Raw genomic sequence first — 17,838 nt, 5'->3', positions numbered from 1 at the left:
ATAACTACCTCAGTATTCCAAGAACACCTGTTGGCAGTAACAGTTACTGATAGACTGGAATCATATGAAAAGAAAGAAAGATGCAGATTTTCAGTGGAAATCTTTGTGGAAGGACTGATTTCCCAGGTTTCAAAAAAATCAGGCACAGTCTTCAGCATTGAAAGTGCTGAAGCTATCTCCAACCGGCTTACCATGAAAATCTGGACTGAAATCAGGGCCAGATACGACAAAATCCCACCAGAGAAGTTCAAGAAACTCAGCGAGAGGGTTTTCAAATCCCTCTGTAAAAGATGGAAGCATGCATCTTTGGTGACATTCTGGCAATTAAACTTCCAAGATCTTGATGAAGATATTGTTAAAACTTTCAAAAGAAAGATATTCACAGAACCAAGTTGCATATCTAAGTGCTTCTCATCGGTGCGGGCATTTTTTGGGAGGTGTAAGGGAAGAAACAAAGTTTCCACTTTATAGTGACATCGTGATATCAACAGCAAAATATTTTCTAAAACTCACTGGACACTTTAAATGAGCTAGTTTTACATTTAGATCAGATCAAGTCATTTTTGAAATCCCCAGGAATGGTCGCGGCAGATGGCCACCCCGCCCTGAGCCTGGTTCTGTCGAAGGTTTCTTCCTCTTAAAAGGGAGTTTTTCCTTCCCACTGTCGCCTCGTGCTTGCTCAGAGGGGTTTGTTCTTTTGGGGTTTTCTTTTTAATACTGTAAGTTGTTACCTTACAGTGTGAAGCACCTTGAAAACACCATTGTTTCCTTTGGTGCTATACAGATTGAAGTGACTTGCACTGATAACATAACTAAGCTGGGACTTTAATTTAACATCAATAAAATTATAAAAATATTACATCTTGATTTCTGCTTGTTTTCATTGTCTGTGACTTAATGAATACAAATGTGTAATTTAACAGATTCTTTCTTTATGTTAGTCTGACCGGTGATTCCACGTTGGCCTTAGGTGTTGGCGCGGATACGCTGCAGCCCCTGAGCCATTAATGGCCCAGCACACTACAGTAAAAACAAAACAACAGCCATCTGTCCAACTAGGAAAGGAAAATAATAAACTGCCTCCTTGGAGGCAACCTGACTCAAAACAGTTGCAGTCCAACTCAGACTGACTGCAATCACTCTCAGGCAGATTGATGAAGATCTGCAAATAACTGTTGTCTAATTTATAAACGCAGACAGATTGCCAACACGTCTGTTCACAATAGAGGACTGTACTTACATGGTTGCAAACTGGTTGTTATCTTGCTTATATGAAAACATTGCTTTGGAGCAATGAAACTCAAACACATTCATTTTTAAAATGCTTCAAAATGAAATTTTGAAGCATTTGGCTTTATGCTTTGAAAGTGCCGTTGTGAGTGGGAGTGTGAAATCCTTACTTGATGTGTTCCCTTTGCCTTTACTGTTTTCAGTTTTATCAGTTTTCAGTTTTATTTGTCATATGCAAGTTAGCACAGGGTCAACATTGCAATGAAATGTGTTTGACGAGCAGCAGTCACTCAGCAGCATGGTACAGTAGAAGAAAATATAATAAAATATAATAAAATAAAATAAAAAATAGAAAAATAGTAAAGAGCAAAATATTAGAGAGACGTGGTAAAAGAGAAAAGATGACTAAAAATATATATATATATATATGTATCTATAAATATATGTACACTAGTGATTAAATAAGAAAATCTTGAAAAGAAATATGACGGGAGGTCAGATGGGATATTGCACAGGAATGAGCAGCAGAAAATTACAGTATTACTCAGACTTTTAATAGTCATATTGTCAGTTTTGGCCGACGGTCATGGGTCACTTCCACTAAAATAGCACGAGACTGGAGTAAAATGTACTTTATTAATGAGAACACATGGTGATACAGCAAAGAATCCAACCCTTCTGAAAAGCAAATGGCTTCCTGTTATACTCTACCTGATTCAGGTGAGCATCTGGAATAGACCAAGTCTGGGGGTCAGCAAACCAAAGGAAAACAAAACCCTCCCCATAAGAAAACCACTACAATATAACCAACGATATAACACATCATAGACATATGAAGATTTGTAACAAGTCCTATAAATAATTCCATAACATATAAACTTCAGTCTCTTCTATATACATTAAAACAGCGGTCCCCAACCTTTTTTGCGCCACGGACCGGTTTATGCCCGACAATATATTCACGGACCGGCCTTTAAGGTGTCACAGATAAATACAACAAAATAAAACTAGTACCGATACCGGAAAAAAAGAAGATTTATTCATAACACACGTGAAAGACCCAGGAAAACAGAGTTAACGATAAAAACGATAACAAAATAACGATAAAAAACGATAAAAACTCTGAAAACCATACATTTCACACCCGAGCCTCATCTCTCGACCAAACGACGGTCCGTGGCCCGGCGGTTGGGGACCGCTGCATTAAAACACCTTAACCACAGTTAGGTTTCAGCCCTCGCTGACTCAGAACAAAGTAAGACAATCAGAGTTCGATTGGTTTTTACTTGTGCAGGGGAAGCCTGGTCGGATTCTCAGAGTTGCAAGCTCTACACCCAAACTCAGACAACTCCAACTCCAGCCTCCACTCGCAGCCTTTTATTGAATGAAAACAGTTACACAACCGCCCATTGTAAACCCCATATGTTGTGTGGTAAAAGCTAAGGCACTGTGTGTGTGTGTGTGTGTGTGTGTGTGTGTATGTGTGTCTGTATACGTGACTTCCTGCTTACAAACGTTTTAACCGCATCTCTAGTCATAAAAGGGTCATCTCCCCTCAACCTCGTATATGGCTTAACCTCTCTAACAGTCCACCATTTACATGGTGAGCCCATAAAGGGCAGGAAGTGAACATTCCTTACCAAATAAGGAAACCAGAATCTTACATAGATTGTGCCTGCAGTTGAAAAATATAGCTAGTAACATCCCCAACATCCTACATGTGGGGGAGGAACAGAAAATATCTGAACATACAGTTCAAGACAAGGTCCAAGCACAATAATGACAACTTTTAACAAAATCACTCCAACACACACTCCCCTAGCCTGGCACATTGGTTTTCTCCAGGAGCTCATAAGCAGGTGATTGAGCTGCTTTTACTCTTTACAAAGTGAGTACTGTTAACACTTCTCTTTTTACATATACAACTAATTTAGGTTACAGACAAATGATTAAATGTGAACAGCTCTAACACAGGTTCTTTTCCTGACACAGGTAGGATGGCCAGTCCCCCTGTCTCTTCACCTTTAACGAGTCACTTAAATAACAACCCAAAAAGCCTAATAAAGAATCACAATCAACCAGTGTGTGTTTTTCTTCATTACGGTTTTTAAATACAAATCAGTCAGTCAATTAATAAAAATACAAGTAAGGGTAATGGAACCCCTGGTCTCCATTACACACATAAATACCATAAAGACACTAAGTCGTAGAGCTCTGAACTCCTTGCTTCTATGATATTTACACTTCTTCTTGGCCTTCTCCTTCACTCTGAGTCACTCCAGGATAAACGCATCAGCTCAGACATACAATAATTAAAATATGTGTAGGTGACCGTTTGGCAGAAGACGATGTCGAGGCGGTACTGCAGTGACACGTCCGTGGCTATCGTCGGGGCGGTGTCCTGCATCAGAAGGAAGTCAATAGACTTCTTGGCTTTGTTGCTCATCATGGCGCTGTAGTCCGTGGGCGTGGCCTGCAAAAAGTGTAAATAAACCATCAGAGACCAAACACAAATATGCCTTCCAACCACTAGTTTAGACAACATCTTGCAAAGAGTGTGTATTTCAGAGTGCAGTTGTTTTTAAATTTGACAGAAACAGAAATAAAGACGGAAGAGAAGGACAACAGGGAAAGCAGAAGCACCGACACACTGAAATCTTTTAGGGTCAAGCTCCAGAACTAGCCACAAATCCTGCTGGAAAGAACCTAAAAATACTTAAAAATACTTGCAGAGATCGAATGGAGCCGTTAACTCAAAAGCCTGGTGTCAGGCATGTTCTTTAATAAATAAGAAACGAGCTGATATGTTACAGACCCCAGTCTTTACGTAAAGAAAAAGCTGACATTTAGAGCGGTCTCGCAGCAGATTTTAAAACAGTGACACTGATTTGTGGGGTTTTTGGGCACAAATTTGAACCTTTTTGTTTTATCCATGTCCTTGAACACAGCTCGTGACTTGGGCGCTTTCATATGTACCGATTAATTTAGGTTTGTGCACTGAGGCCAGATTTAGGTATTAAAAACGAGTCAGTCATAACACTTCTTACATTAGTTAAAAAGCTGAGCTTACACTAAACCAACATTTAAATTTCCCCTTGTGGGACTAATAAAGGTATATCATATCATATCATATCATATCATATCATATCATTACTAAAGTATTGCTGCAACATTGTAAAGACAAAGATGACACACAGACCAGACATAAAACACTGAACACTTTTTAAAGACGAGTCATTTAAGAGTATTTTCTCATAGAATAAAGTCGGCTGATATGGTGAAGGAAAAATCTGCTCACGAATCCTCCAACTTCTTAAAAGTAAGGAGTGACCTGAGCTGGAAATCAACATGAGAGGGATGACTCAAGAAGAAGAAGAAGCAACAAGAAAAGAAAAACAGAGTTCAGAGTGTAGTTAAGATATCAAGCTGTATCCACAATGTGTGCCAAGAAACTAAGCTTGTCTGTTGTCATGCTAAAGAAATAAAAAATCTGGAATCAGAAAACAGCCAATAACTGCTGATCAACTCACCCACTCCTCTTCGTGCCAGTCCACGTGCAGTGACGACTGGCTGTTGTGACCGCTGTACTTTGCTCTCAGCGTATCCTTGTCATTGCGGAGCACTACTTGTTCAGACTCAGCGGAAGGAGAAGCTTTGGTTGCGATGTACTCGTACTGCGTTCAGGGCCTAAATAGCTGAAGCTAGCAGCTTGCAGCCGCACACTGCCACCAGCTGACGGGTCTGAAAGGAAGAGGGTATGAATGAAATATGAAGCGTCCCCACGTAACGTCAAACACTTTTAGTACCTTGTCAACCAGACTGGCGAGCGTCCACTCCAGTCCGCTGGCCGATTGGTCTTTGGCAGCTTGAGACAGCCTCTCTGCGTAATAGCTGACCTGAGTCTTCAGCGTGTTGACGTAGGCGATGATCTCTTTGGCTCGGACAGTGTCCTGGGGTATGTGGATGATGACTGAGCTGGAGAGGGCACTACTGCAGGGAACAAAGACACACCGACACATCTGTATCCGAGCTGGGACTGAGGACACTCACCAGCCACTTTATTAGGTACATGTGTTCAAAAGCTTGTGGCAGCAATTTAGTGCATTTAGTCAAATAAAGACAATAGAGTGGCCTGCAGGTGTATATTTTTGTAATGTTTCTGTCTTATGCCTGAAATATGCTTCAGCAGGAAATATACGCTGTAACTGGAAACAACAGCATGATGGACCGGTTTAGTGTTAAGAGGTGTTACATCTGAAGTTAGAACGTAAATTTCCTGCAGAAATCTAAATCAAGCTTCAGAGGTACTGTTCCAAAAATATAGGGAGAGACGTTACCCACCAGATGTAAAAACAAACACTGTCTGCATGCACATGCCTGCTCTCAATGAGCCTAATCGTGGCTTAGAAAAAACAACGAGGAGCCGACTTCGATAAATGCGATACCACTCGCTTCACAAATTCAGACCATCTGTGTACAGTGGCGTGTCAGTCTAAATAGTGTACTTTGGTAGAATTAAAAAAAATAAGTGTAGTGCAGGTCTATGATGATTTTTAGTGCTAGTATCATCTAGTTCTGATTCTGGTTCTGTCTTGGTTAAATCCCAAGTAGTCCTGACTTTGAACTGTTGTAGTCCTGTTTTAATTCTGGATCAGTTCTGGGTCTGGTTGAATTGGGGTTTAGTCCTCATGTCTTGATACAGCCCTGACCTTGTTCTGCCTTGCTGCTTAATTAAAAAAACTAGTTTAAGGTGTCCTGCACATGTGATATATATATATTTTTGAGCAAAAGTCAAAACAGAGCCAATTAATCTTTCAGTCATTTCTAGCCCCCCCCCCCCCCCCCCCCCCCCCAAAAAAAAAATAAATAAATCCCACATGCATACTACTCTTTTGGGCTAAGCCCCTGGCTCCGCCTCTGGTTTACACGAATATGTATTTCGTTTACCGACCTAACAACGTTTTTTTCCCCAGACTTTGGAACGTTCTTATAACTTTAAGATTTGCGGATGGATGAAGCTGCCTTCTTTTGTGCCAATTACTGCCACCGTTTCCCTTTACGATGTGACTCCATGACACGTATGCTTCTGATGATAGTGCTTCTGATGAGTACAGACGCTGAAGGTACGTGGATTATCCTTTATTGCTGTTGCTTTGGTCGAAGGTAGAATAGAAAACGTCTTACATCTCTTATTTTAAATAAGAAGAAAACCCCTTTTTTTTTAGTGAGCTGCCCGCGATCACCTTCGTTTTGGTATTTAATTTCTTCACTGTAGGTGATCACTTCGAGTTTCTACGCTAAACATCAATTGTAAATTATTATGTTTTAAAAATGTTTTTAAAAAATGTAAAAGTGTAGGATTGAGAGTCGTGTTTTGTTTTTATAACCCACTCCTGGCTAAGTACTCATCAGTAACTGTTTTTGATATGGGCGAGACGGACGGTTGCCTAGGGCGGCATCACGGGCATCGGCAAAAAAGTTGCTCGTACTCTGCCCCGACATCATGCCAGCGCATTTTGAGGATGGCATAGACACTGATCGGTGTTCTTACGGCCATTTGCTGGGAATAAGGGCGCCCTCCGTTTGCGAGGCGCGCCCGCTGCTTGCGACACAGGGAGGAGAGGACGGGGATTCTCTGGCTGACTGGAGCAGCATCTAATAACCAACTCGCAAAATAAAACAAAATAAAAACAAAACAACAAACACGAAAACACCAGACATTATGATACAGACTTATAATTTGCACCGATGTTTTTTTTTTCGAAATTCTATACGCGAAAAGTGAGCGCGAGAGCCCTCGGTGCGCCTTCTTGCTGCTGCAGTCAAAGTAAACTTTATTGTCATCTCCGCTACATACAGTCCAGTATATAGAGAGACGAGACGACGAGGCTTCAGTTACACCAGTGCAAATAAACAAACAATAAATATAAGAAGAGTAAGAAAATAAATATTCACTTTAGGACTCGGGGTAAAGGGATCAATAACAATTTAAAATTTATAATTTACAGTTTGATGATTTAAAGTTTCACACACAACCTGTCGACAGGGGAGGGCTGCTTCCAAATAGAGCACATTTCATTCATAATGGGAGGGAGGTATTATCCATGATTGTCCTTATTTTGCACATCTGCCTCTCAGACACCACCCTTAACCCCCCACCCCCACCCCAACACACACACACACATACATTATTCATTAAATTTTTGTGTGAATGCTCTTTACAGCTCTCCGGGTGATTGGTGGAAATGTGAAAGTGGTTCAAGGAGGTACCGCTATGTTATCGTGTTATGTCATGGATACCAATGATGACCTGACACAGATTACCTGGCAGAGGAGGACGAGAGAAAAACCTCACAATGACAATTTTCTAACTATCCTACCCAGAGATGGACCACAGTTTGTCAGTGAACGTGATGATCGATTTAAATATATTGGGAATTTTAATGACAAAAATGCAACTCTCCAGTTATCCAATGTTGCCCTGAAGGATGAAGGCAGCTACACGTGCATCTTCACCTTGTTTCCCAGTGGAAATCAGAAGACAGAAATACCTCTAAACTTGCTTGGTATACTAAACTTTTGTTTATCTTTATTTTAAAATACTCTTGTGTTTGTATGTGAGAAACAGTTATTGTCACCATCTGTCTTGCATGTTCATTTAAATTAGTGCTGTAACTCTCCTAGTGCCTCCTTTCACAAGCATCAAGGACAATCTTCCCACTTTGGGCACAGAAGAGGTTTTATTTGCTACCTGCACGGCTGCTGGATCGAAGCCTCCTGCAGAGGTGAGGTGGCTCACTGGTGCTTTGGGAGACAAAGTGAGGACGACAACAAATTCCACACAGTATGACAATGGCACGACTACCACAGTCAGCTCTCTGTTTGGTGTTCCTATGAGAGAGATTAACGGTCACCAGGTCCAGTGTGTCATCAGTGGTGACTTCCTGTCTAAAGTTGAAAGTCTGCCCTTCACTATACAGATCTACTGTGAGTATCAGTTGCTGATGTAGTTTATTTATTTATTTTTTTTATCCATGGTTGATGCATTTGTTATATTTTTTCTTGGAAATCTCTGAAAATTAGCCAGTGGACGCATCAGTCGCAATGCATGAACAGACTCAAGCGCAGGACTCTGTTAGTGAAACAGTTGTACAGTTTATTTATAACAGACAGAATACCTAGGACACTACTAAGGGACTGATAGATATAATCTGTTGCTGAATTCTGAAAACGCTAAAAGCTTTATGTGTAGTAAAGACAAAACATTCCATGTACCAAACTTTGGTTCGACTCCTTACATAATTAAATAAAACAGAGGCAGTGTTACTTTGATGTTTGACAAAACCCTCAAGGAAATGACTAAAACTAAGAAAGTGGACCTAAATGTTTGTTACTGGAAAGAGGATCAAGTCCTATCCAGATACTTTGTTTTGTTTTTCCTCTTTATTCTCGAGTGTGTGCTTTTTTGTTTTTTTAAATGAATGGGAGTGAAACATCCCAAATCTCATGACTTTGCCTCCTGTTTGTCACATTGTAGCATGTTGTCACAATAGATGGGAAAATTCTTTCTGAAAGACAAAAACATCTAGACTGATTAAAAAAAAGACCATTGTTATTGCTAAAGACTGAATCATGGCCTGAACCACACAACATCAGCCTCAGTCCCAAAAGTAGGGGCACAGATAATCTGTGCCCCTACCTGGCCCCCCCAACAAAAATTTTCTAGACACGCCACTGGCTATGGTAGTTCAGATAGGACTACTGGGAATGAAATTTGAGAAATTATATATGAACAAAACCTCACAAACTTTGTTAACCATATAAAAACACTCTATACCGCTCTTTTTTTTTTCATGGCTCAGCACAGGTCACTTGAGACAAACAAAAAGAACCAATGAAATGAATGTTTCAGCTGAAACTGTTATTCAAGCTACTTTACCTGCTCCATGTAAAATTTGCACTTGGATTGGCTTCTGTCACACACTCAAATGAGTCCTCAGATTTTGCTCTGATGTTCACTTCTGTGGGAGAGTTTAGTATACCAAGCAAGTTTAGAGGTATTTCTGTCTTCTGATTTCCACTGGGAAACAAGGTGAAGATGCACGTGTAGCTGCCTTCATCCTTCAGGGCAACATTGGATAACTGGAGAGTTGCATTTTTGTCATTAAAATTCCCAATATATTTAAATCGATCATCACGTTCACTGACAAACTGTGGTCCATCTCTGGGTAGGATAGTTAGAAAATTGTCATTGTGAGGTTTTTCTCTCGTCCTCCTCTGCCAGGTAATCTGTGTCAGGTCATCATTGGTATCCATGACATAACACGATAACATAGCGGTACCTCCTTGAACCACTTTCACATTTCCACCAATCACCCGGAGAGCTGTAAAGAGCATTCACACAAAAATTTAATGAATAATGTATGTGTGTGTGTGTGTTGGGGTGGGGGTGGGGGGTTAAGGGTGGTGTCTGAGAGGCAGATGTGCAAAATAAGGACAATCATGGATAATACCTCCCTCCCATTATGAATGAAATGTGCTCTATTTGGAAGCAGCCCTCCCCTGTCGACAGGTTGTGTGTGAAACTTTAAATCATCAAACTGTAAATTATAAATTTTAAATTGTTATTGATCCCTTTACCCCGAGTCCTAAAGTGAATATTTATTTTCTTACTCTTCTTATATTTATTGTTTGTTTATTTGCACTGGTGTAACTGAAGCCTCGTCGTCTCGTCTCTCTATATACTGGACTGTATGTAGCGGAGATGACAATAAAGTTTACTTTGACTGCAGCAGCAAGAAGGCGCACCGAGGGCTCTCGCGCTCACTTTTCGCGTATAGAATTTCGAAAAAAAAAACATCGGTGCAAATTATAAGTCTGTATCATAATGTCTGGTGTTTTCGTGTTTGTTGTTTTGTTTTTATTTTGTTTTATTTTGCGAGTTGGTTATTAGATGCTGCTCCAGTCAGCCAGAGAATCCCCGTCCTCTCCTCCCTGTGTCGCAAGCAGCGGGCGCGCCTCGCAAACGGAGGGCGCCCTTATTCCCAGCAAATGGCCTTAAGAACACCGATCAGTGTCTATGCCATCCTCAAAATGCGCTGGCATGATGTCGGGGCAGAGTACGAGCAACTTTTTTGCCGATGCCCGTGATGCCGCCCTAGGCAACCGTCCGTCTCGCCCATATCAAAAACAGTTACTGATGAGTACTTAGCCAGGAGTGGGTTATAAAAACAAAACACGACTCTCAATCCTACACTTTTACATTTTTTAAAAACATTTTTAAAACATAATAATTTACAATTGATGTTTAGCGTAGAAACTCGAAGTGATCACCTACAGTGAAGAAATTAAATACCAAAACGAAGGTGATCGCGGGCAGCTCACTAAAAAAAAAGGGGTTTTCTTCTTATTTAAAATAAGAGATGTAAGACGTTTTCTATTCTACCTTCGACCAAAGCAACAGCAATAAAGGATAATCCACGTACCTTCAGCGTCTGTACTCATCAGAAGCACTATCATCAGAAGCATACGTGTCATGGAGTCACATCGTAAAGGGAAACGGTGGCAGTAATTGGCACAAAAGAAGGCAGCTTCATCCATCCGCAAATCTTAAAGTTATAAGAACGTTCCAAAGTCTGGGGAAAAAAACGTTGTTAGGTCGGTAAACGAAATACATATTCGTGTAAACCAGAGGCGGAGCCAGGGGCTTAGCCCAAAAGAGTAGTATGCATGTGGGATTTATTTTTTTTTTTTTGGGGGGGGGGGCTAGAAATGACTGAAAGATTAATTGGCTCTGTTTTGACTTTTGCTCAAAAATATATATATATCACATGTGCAGGACACCTTAAACTAGTTTTTTTAATTAAGCAGCAAGGCAGAACAAGGTCAGGGCTGTATCAAGACATGAGGACTAAACCCCAATTCAACCAGACCCAGAACTGATCCAGAATTAAAACAGGACTACAACAGTTCAAAGTCAGGACTACTTGGGATTTAACCAAGACAGAACCAGAATCAGAACTAGATGATACTAGCACTAAAAATCATCATAGACCTGCACTACACTTATTTTTTTTAATTCTACCAAAGTACACTATTTAGACTGAGAAAAGTTTATATACTTATTTAGCCTTGTTGTGCAAACAAGCCTGCATAACTTAATAAATATAGAATTTGAAAAATAACAAACCTAAAAAGAAACACTAGGTACGAGATACATGAGGACCTATGATATGGCGATACTTTTGGTAAACGACCATTTGACTAACATGTGTGTCTCACCTGCTCTTGTTCATCTCTGTTCTGTCCTCATTCTCCTCTCTCTCCCTCTCTGTTCCTCTCTCTCTCTCTCTCTTTGTGCTGACAATCATCAAATATACAGTTGAAACCAGATATTTACACACTCTTCAGATAAAAACACTTTTTTAATTGTAACATCAAATCAGACTAAATGTTTATTTTTTTAGATTGATAAATATAAAAAACATATTTGTTAACTTTAAGAGTAAAGAGAGAAACGGTCTCTATTTCTTAATTGTAAATGGCACCAAATTGTATTCAAACTGAGCCACACTTATGCAGCTCCACAGTTCTTTTCCTGGTGTTTTGGTTGACATCTCTTGATTTTCCCATGTCACAGAAACAGGCTCTGTGTTTTGCCTTATATGCATCCACAGGTGTGCCACCAATTTACTCACATGGACTCTACTAACCTATCAGAAGCTTCTTCAGCTCAGAATGGAATCGTCTGGAGTTTTCTTAATTATTAACAATAAACTTAGTGTATATGTACTCCTACATTTGATGAAGTTGCTCGTACTCTGCCCCGACATCATGCCAGCGCATTTTGAGGATGGCATAGACACTGATCGGTGTTCTTAAGGCCATTTGCTGGGAATAAGGGCGCCCTCCGTTTGCGAGGCGCGCCCGCTGCTTGCGACACAGGGAGGAGAGGACGGGGATTCTCTGGCTGACTGGAGCAGCATCTAATAACCAACTCGCAAAATAAAACAAAATAAAAACAAAACAACAAACACGAAAACACCAGACATTATGATACAGACTTATAATTTGCACCGATGTTTTTTTTTTCGAAATTCTATACGCGAAAAGTGAGCGCGAGAGCCCTCGGTGCGCCTTCTTGCTGCTGCAGTCAAAGTAAACTTTATTGTCATCTCCGCTACATACAGTCCAGTATATAGAGAGACGAGACGACGAGGCTTCAGTTACACCAGTGCAAATAAACAAACAATAAATATAAGAAGAGTAAGAAAATAAATATTCACTTTAGGACTCGGGGTAAAGGGATCAATAACAATTTAAAATTTATAATTTACAGTTTGATGATTTAAAGTTTCACACACAACCTGTCGACAGGGGAGGGCTGCTTCCAAATAGAGCACATTTCATTCATAATGGGAGGGAGGTATTATCCATGATTGTCCTTATTTTGCACATCTGCCTCTCAGACACCACCCTTAACCCCCCACCCCCACCCCAACACACACACACACATACATTATTCATTAAATTTTTGTGTGAATGCTCTTTACAGCTCTCCGGGTGATTGGTGGAAATGTGAAAGTGGTTCAAGGAGGTACCGCTATGTTATCGTGTTATGTCATGGATACCAATGATGACCTGACACAGATTACCTGGCAGAGGAGGACGAGAGAAAAACCTCACAATGACAATTTTCTAACTATCCTACCCAGAGATGGACCACAGTTTGTCAGTGAACGTGATGATCGATTTAAATATATTGGGAATTTTAATGACAAAAATGCAACTCTCCAGTTATCCAATGTTGCCCTGAAGGATGAAGGCAGCTACACGTGCATCTTCACCTTGTTTCCCAGTGGAAATCAGAAGACAGAAATACCTCTAAACTTGCTTGGTATACTAAACTTTTGTTTATCTTTATTTTAAAATACTCTTGTGTTTGTATGTGAGAAACAGTTATTGTCACCATCTGTCTTGCATGTTCATTTAAATTAGTGCTGTAACTCTCCTAGTGCCTCCTTTCACAAGCATCAAGGACAATCTTCCCACTTTGGGCACAGAAGAGGTTTTATTTGCTACCTGCACGGCTGCTGGATCGAAGCCTCCTGCAGAGGTGAGGTGGCTCACTGGTGCTTTGGGAGACAAAGTGAGGACGACAACAAATTCCACACAGTATGACAATGGCACGACTACCACAGTCAGCTCTCTGTTTGGTGTTCCTATGAGAGAGATTAACGGTCACCAGGTCCAGTGTGTCATCAGTGGTGACTTCCTGTCTAAAGTTGAAAGTCTGCCCTTCACTATACAGATCTACTGTGAGTATCAGTTGCTGATGTAGTTTATTTATTTATTTTTTTTATCCATGGTTGATGCATTTGTTATATTTTTTCTTGGAAATCTCTGAAAATTAGCCAGTGGACGCATCAGTCGCAATGCATGAACAGACTCAAGCGCAGGACTCTGTTAGTGAAACAGTTGTACAGTTTATTTATAACAGACAGAATACCTAGGACACTACTAAGGGACTGATAGATATAATCTGTTGCTGAATTCTGAAAACGCTAAAAGCTTTATGTGTAGTAAAGACAAAACATTCCATGTACCAAACTTTGGTTCGACTCCTTACATAATTAAATAAAACAGAGGCAGTGTTACTTTGATGTTTGACAAAACCCTCAAGGAAATGACTAAAACTAAGAAAGTGGACCTAAATGTTTGTTACTGGAAAGAGGATCAAGTCCTATCCAGATACTTTGTTTTGTTTTTCCTCTTTATTCTCGAGTGTGTGCTTTTTTGTTTTTTTAAATGAATGGGAGTGAAACATCCCAAATCTCATGACTTTGCCTCCTGTTTGTCACATTGTAGCATGTTGTCACAATAGATGGGAAAATTCTTTCTGAAAGACAAAAACATCTAGACTGATTAAAAAAAAGACCATTGTTATTGCTAAAGACTGAATCATGGCCTGAACCACACAACATCAGCCTCAGTCCCAAAAGTAGGGGCACAGATAATCTGTGCCCCTACCTGGCCCCCCCAACAAAAATTTTCTAGACACGCCACTGGCTATGGTAGTTCAGATAGGACTACTGGGAATGAAATTTGAGAAATTATATATGAACAAAACCTCACAAACTTTGTTAACCATATAAAAACACTCTATACCGCTCTTTTTTTTTTCATGGCTCAGCACAGGTCACTTGAGACAAACAAAAAGAACCAATGAAATGAATGTTTCAGCTGAAACTGTTATTCAAGCTACTTTACCTGCTCCATGTAAAATTTGCACTTGGATTGGCTTCTGTCACACACTCAAATGAGTCCTCAGATTTTGCTCTGATGTTCACTTCTGTGGGAGAGACTGCAAGAGCAGAAAGACAGCTGTGTTAATCCTGAACTGAGGACACAGTAATAACATGAAAATAATGTTTCGCCAATGTTTCCTACATCTTGAATCCAAACTCGACAAACTTTTGGGACTGAGGCTGATGTTGTGTGGTTCAGGCCATGATTCAGTCTTTAGCAATAACAATGGTCTTTTTTTTAATCAGTCTAGATGTTTTTGTCTTTCAGAAAGAATTTTCCCATCTATTGTGACAACATGCTACAATGTGACAAACAGGAGGCAAAGTCATGAGATTTGGGATGTTTCACTCCCATTCATTTAAAAAAACAAAAAAGCACACACTCGAGAATAAAGAGGAAAAACAAAACAAAGTATCTGGATAGGACTTGATCCTCTTTCCAGTAACAAACATTTAGGTCCACTTTCTTAGTTTTAGTCATTTCCTTGAGGGTTTTGTCAAACATCAAAGTAACACTGCCTCTGTTTTATTTAATTATGTAAGGAGTCGAACCAAAGTTTGGTACATGGAATGTTTTGTCTTTACTACACATAAAGCTTTTAGCGTTTTCAGAATTCAGCAACAGATTATATCTATCAGTCCCTTAGTAGTGTCCTAGGTATTCTGTCTGTTATAAATAAACTGTACAACTGTTTCACTAACAGAGTCCTGCGCTTGAGTCTGTTCATGCATTGCGACTGATGCGTCCACTGGCTAATTTTCAGAGATTTCCAAGAAAAAATATAACAAATGCATCAACCATGGATAAAAAAAATAAATAAATAAACTACATCAGCAACTGATACTCACAGTAGATCTGTATAGTGAAGGGCAGACTTTCAACTTTAGACAGGAAGTCACCACTGATGACACACTGGACCTGGTGACCGTTAATCTCTCTCATAGGAACACCAAACAGAGAGCTGACTGTGGTAGTCGTGCCATTGTCATACTGTGTGGAATTTGTTGTCGTCCTCACTTTGTCTCCCAAAGCACCAGTGAGCCACCTCACCTCTGCAGGAGGCTTCGATCCAGCAGCCGTGCAGGTAGCAAATAAAACCTCTTCTGTGCCCAAAGTGGGAAGATTGTCCTTGATGCTTGTGAAAGGAGGCACTAGGAGAGTTACAGCACTAATTTAAATGAACATGCAAGACAGATGGTGACAATAACTGTTTCTCACATACAAACACAAGAGTATTTTAAAATAAAGATAAACAAAAGTTTAGTATACCAAGCAAGTTTAGAGGTATTTCTGTCTTCTGATTTCCACTGGGAAACAAGGTGAAGATGCACGTGTAGCTGCCTTCATCCTTCAGGGCAACATTGGATAACTGGAGAGTTGCATTTTTGTCATTAAAATTCCCAATATATTTAAATCGATCATCACGTTCACTGACAAACTGTGGTCCATCTCTGGGTAGGATAGTTAGAAAATTGTCATTGTGAGGTTTTTCTCTCGTCCTCCTCTGCCAGGTAATCTGTGTCAGGTCATCATTGGTATCCATGACATAACACGATAACATAGCGGTACCTCCTTGAACCACTTTCACATTTCCACCAATCACCCGGAGAGCTGTAAAGAGCATTCACACAAAAATTTAATGAATAATGTATGTGTGTGTGTGTGTTGGGGTGGGGGTGGGGGGTTAAGGGTGGTGTCTGAGAGGCAGATGTGCAAAATAAGGACAATCATGGATAATACCTCCCTCCCATTATGAATGAAATGTGCTCTATTTGGAAGCAGCCCTCCCCTGTCGACAGGTTGTGTGTGAAACTTTAAATCATCAAACTGTAAATTATAAATTTTAAATTGTTATTGATCCCTTTACCCCGAGTCCTAAAGTGAATATTTATTTTCTTACTCTTCTTATATTTATTGTTTGTTTATTTGCACTGGTGTAACTGAAGCCTCGTCGTCTCGTCTCTCTATATACTGGACTGTATGTAGCGGAGATGACAATAAAGTTTACTTTGACTGCAGCAGCAAGAAGGCGCACCGAGGGCTCTCGCGCTCACTTTTCGCGTATAGAATTTCGAAAAAAAAAACATCGGTGCAAATTATAAGTCTGTATCATAATGTCTGGTGTTTTCGTGTTTGTTGTTTTGTTTTTATTTTGTTTTATTTTGCGAGTTGGTTATTAGATGCTGCTCCAGTCAGCCAGAGAATCCCCGTCCTCTCCTCCCTGTGTCGCAAGCAGCGGGCGCGCCTCGCAAACGGAGGGCGCCCTTATTCCCAGCAAATGGCCGTAAGAACACCGATCAGTGTCTATGCCATCCTCAAAATGCGCTGGCATGATGTCGGGGCAGAGTACGAGCAACTTTTTTGCCGATGCCCGTGATGCCGCCCTAGGCAACCGTCCGTCTCGCCCATATCAAAAACAGTTACTGATGAGTACTTAGCCAGGAGTGGGTTATAAAAACAAAACACGACTCTCAATCCTACACTTTTACATTTTTTAAAAACATTTTTAAAACATAATAATTTACAATTGATGTTTAGCGTAGAAACTCGAAGTGATCACCTACAGTGAAGAAATTAAATACCAAAACGAAGGTGATCGCGGGCAGCTCACTAAAAAAAAAGGGGTTTTCTTCTTATTTAAAATAAGAGATGTAAGACGTTTTCTATTCTACCTTCGACCAAAGCAACAGCAATAAAGGATAATCCACGTACCTTCAGCGTCTGTACTCATCAGAAGCACTATCATCAGAAGCATACGTGTCATGGAGTCACATCGTAAAGGGAAACGGTGGCAGTAATTGGCACAAAAGAAGGCAGCTTCATCCATCCGCAAATCTTAAAGTTATAAGAACGTTCCAAAGTCTGGGGAAAAAAACGTTGTTAGGTCGGTAAACGAAATACATATTCGTGTAAACCAGAGGCGGAGCCAGGGGCTTAGCCCAAAAGAGTAGTATGCATGTGGGATTTATTTTTTTTTTTTTGGGGGGGGGGGCTAGAAATGACTGAAAGATTAATTGGCTCTGTTTTGACTTTTGCTCAAAAATATATATATATCACATGTGCAGGACACCTTAAACTAGTTTTTTTAATTAAGCAGCAAGGCAGAACAAGGTCAGGGCTGTATCAAGACATGAGGACTAAACCCCAATTCAACCAGACCCAGAACTGATCCAGAATTAAAACAGGACTACAACAGTTCAAAGTCAGGACTACTTGGGATTTAACCAAGACAGAACCAGAATCAGAACTAGATGATACTAGCACTAAAAATCATCATAGACCTGCACTACACTTATTTTT

The 17,838-nt window shown here is 40.2% G+C and overlaps 4 protein-coding genes across 5 annotated transcripts; 2 read left to right on the top strand and 2 right to left on the bottom strand.

Moving 5' to 3' along the window:
- Positions 1-1,847: 1,847 nt before the first annotated feature.
- On the bottom strand, positions 1,848-11,132 carry LOC146690716 (inositol polyphosphate-4-phosphatase type I A-like). 2 transcript variants are annotated; one of them, XM_085433774.1, is made up of 3 exons: positions 10,716-11,132; positions 9,170-9,614; positions 1,848-3,703 (listed from the first exon to the last, which is right to left on the bottom strand). In XM_085433774.1, the coding sequence occupies exons 1-3, from the start codon at positions 10,828-10,830 to the stop codon at positions 3,676-3,678; spliced, it is 588 nt and encodes a 195-aa protein (XP_085289900.1). In that variant the 5' UTR covers positions 10,831-11,132; the 3' UTR covers positions 1,848-3,675. The 2 variants fall into 2 exon arrangements, with proteins under 2 accessions (XP_085289900.1, XP_085289901.1); XM_085433775.1 differs by lacking the exons at positions 9,170-9,614; positions 10,716-11,132 and adding exons at positions 4,761-4,971; positions 5,037-5,249.
- On the top strand, positions 5,241-8,255 carry LOC146690717 (nectin-2-like). Its single transcript, XM_085433772.1, has 4 exons — positions 5,241-5,295; positions 6,204-6,353; positions 7,455-7,796; positions 7,915-8,255. The coding sequence occupies exons 2-4, from the start codon at positions 6,239-6,241 to the stop codon at positions 8,238-8,240; spliced, it is 783 nt and encodes a 260-aa protein (XP_085289898.1). The 5' UTR covers positions 5,241-5,295; positions 6,204-6,238; the 3' UTR covers positions 8,241-8,255.
- A 1,450-nt stretch (positions 11,133-12,582) lies between the features above and the next one.
- LOC146690715 (nectin-1-like) lies at positions 12,583-14,220 on the top strand. Its single transcript, XM_085433773.1, has 2 exons — positions 12,583-13,126; positions 13,245-14,220. The coding sequence occupies exons 1-2, from the start codon at positions 12,772-12,774 to the stop codon at positions 13,568-13,570; spliced, it is 681 nt and encodes a 226-aa protein (XP_085289899.1). The 5' UTR covers positions 12,583-12,771; the 3' UTR covers positions 13,571-14,220.
- A 102-nt stretch (positions 14,221-14,322) lies between these two features.
- Positions 14,323-17,473, bottom strand: LOC146690714 (nectin-2-like). Its single transcript, XM_085433770.1, has 4 exons — positions 17,251-17,473; positions 15,808-16,149; positions 15,387-15,689; positions 14,323-14,593 (listed from the first exon to the last, which is right to left on the bottom strand). The coding sequence occupies exons 1-4, from the start codon at positions 17,363-17,365 to the stop codon at positions 14,496-14,498; spliced, it is 858 nt and encodes a 285-aa protein (XP_085289896.1). The 5' UTR covers positions 17,366-17,473; the 3' UTR covers positions 14,323-14,495.
- Between the last annotated feature and the right edge of the window lie 365 nt (positions 17,474-17,838).

The sequence above is a fragment of the Copadichromis virginalis genome, linkage group LG16 (assembly GCF_057382275.1).
Source record: "Copadichromis virginalis isolate Kocher_CV1m ecotype Utaka linkage group LG16, C_Virginalis_male_GT1.1, whole genome shotgun sequence".
NCBI classification, from domain to species: Eukaryota; Metazoa; Chordata; class Actinopteri; order Cichliformes; family Cichlidae; genus Copadichromis; species Copadichromis virginalis.
Note: the sequence above shows the minus strand (reverse complement) of the source record. Positions and strands in the feature narration are given on the sequence as shown.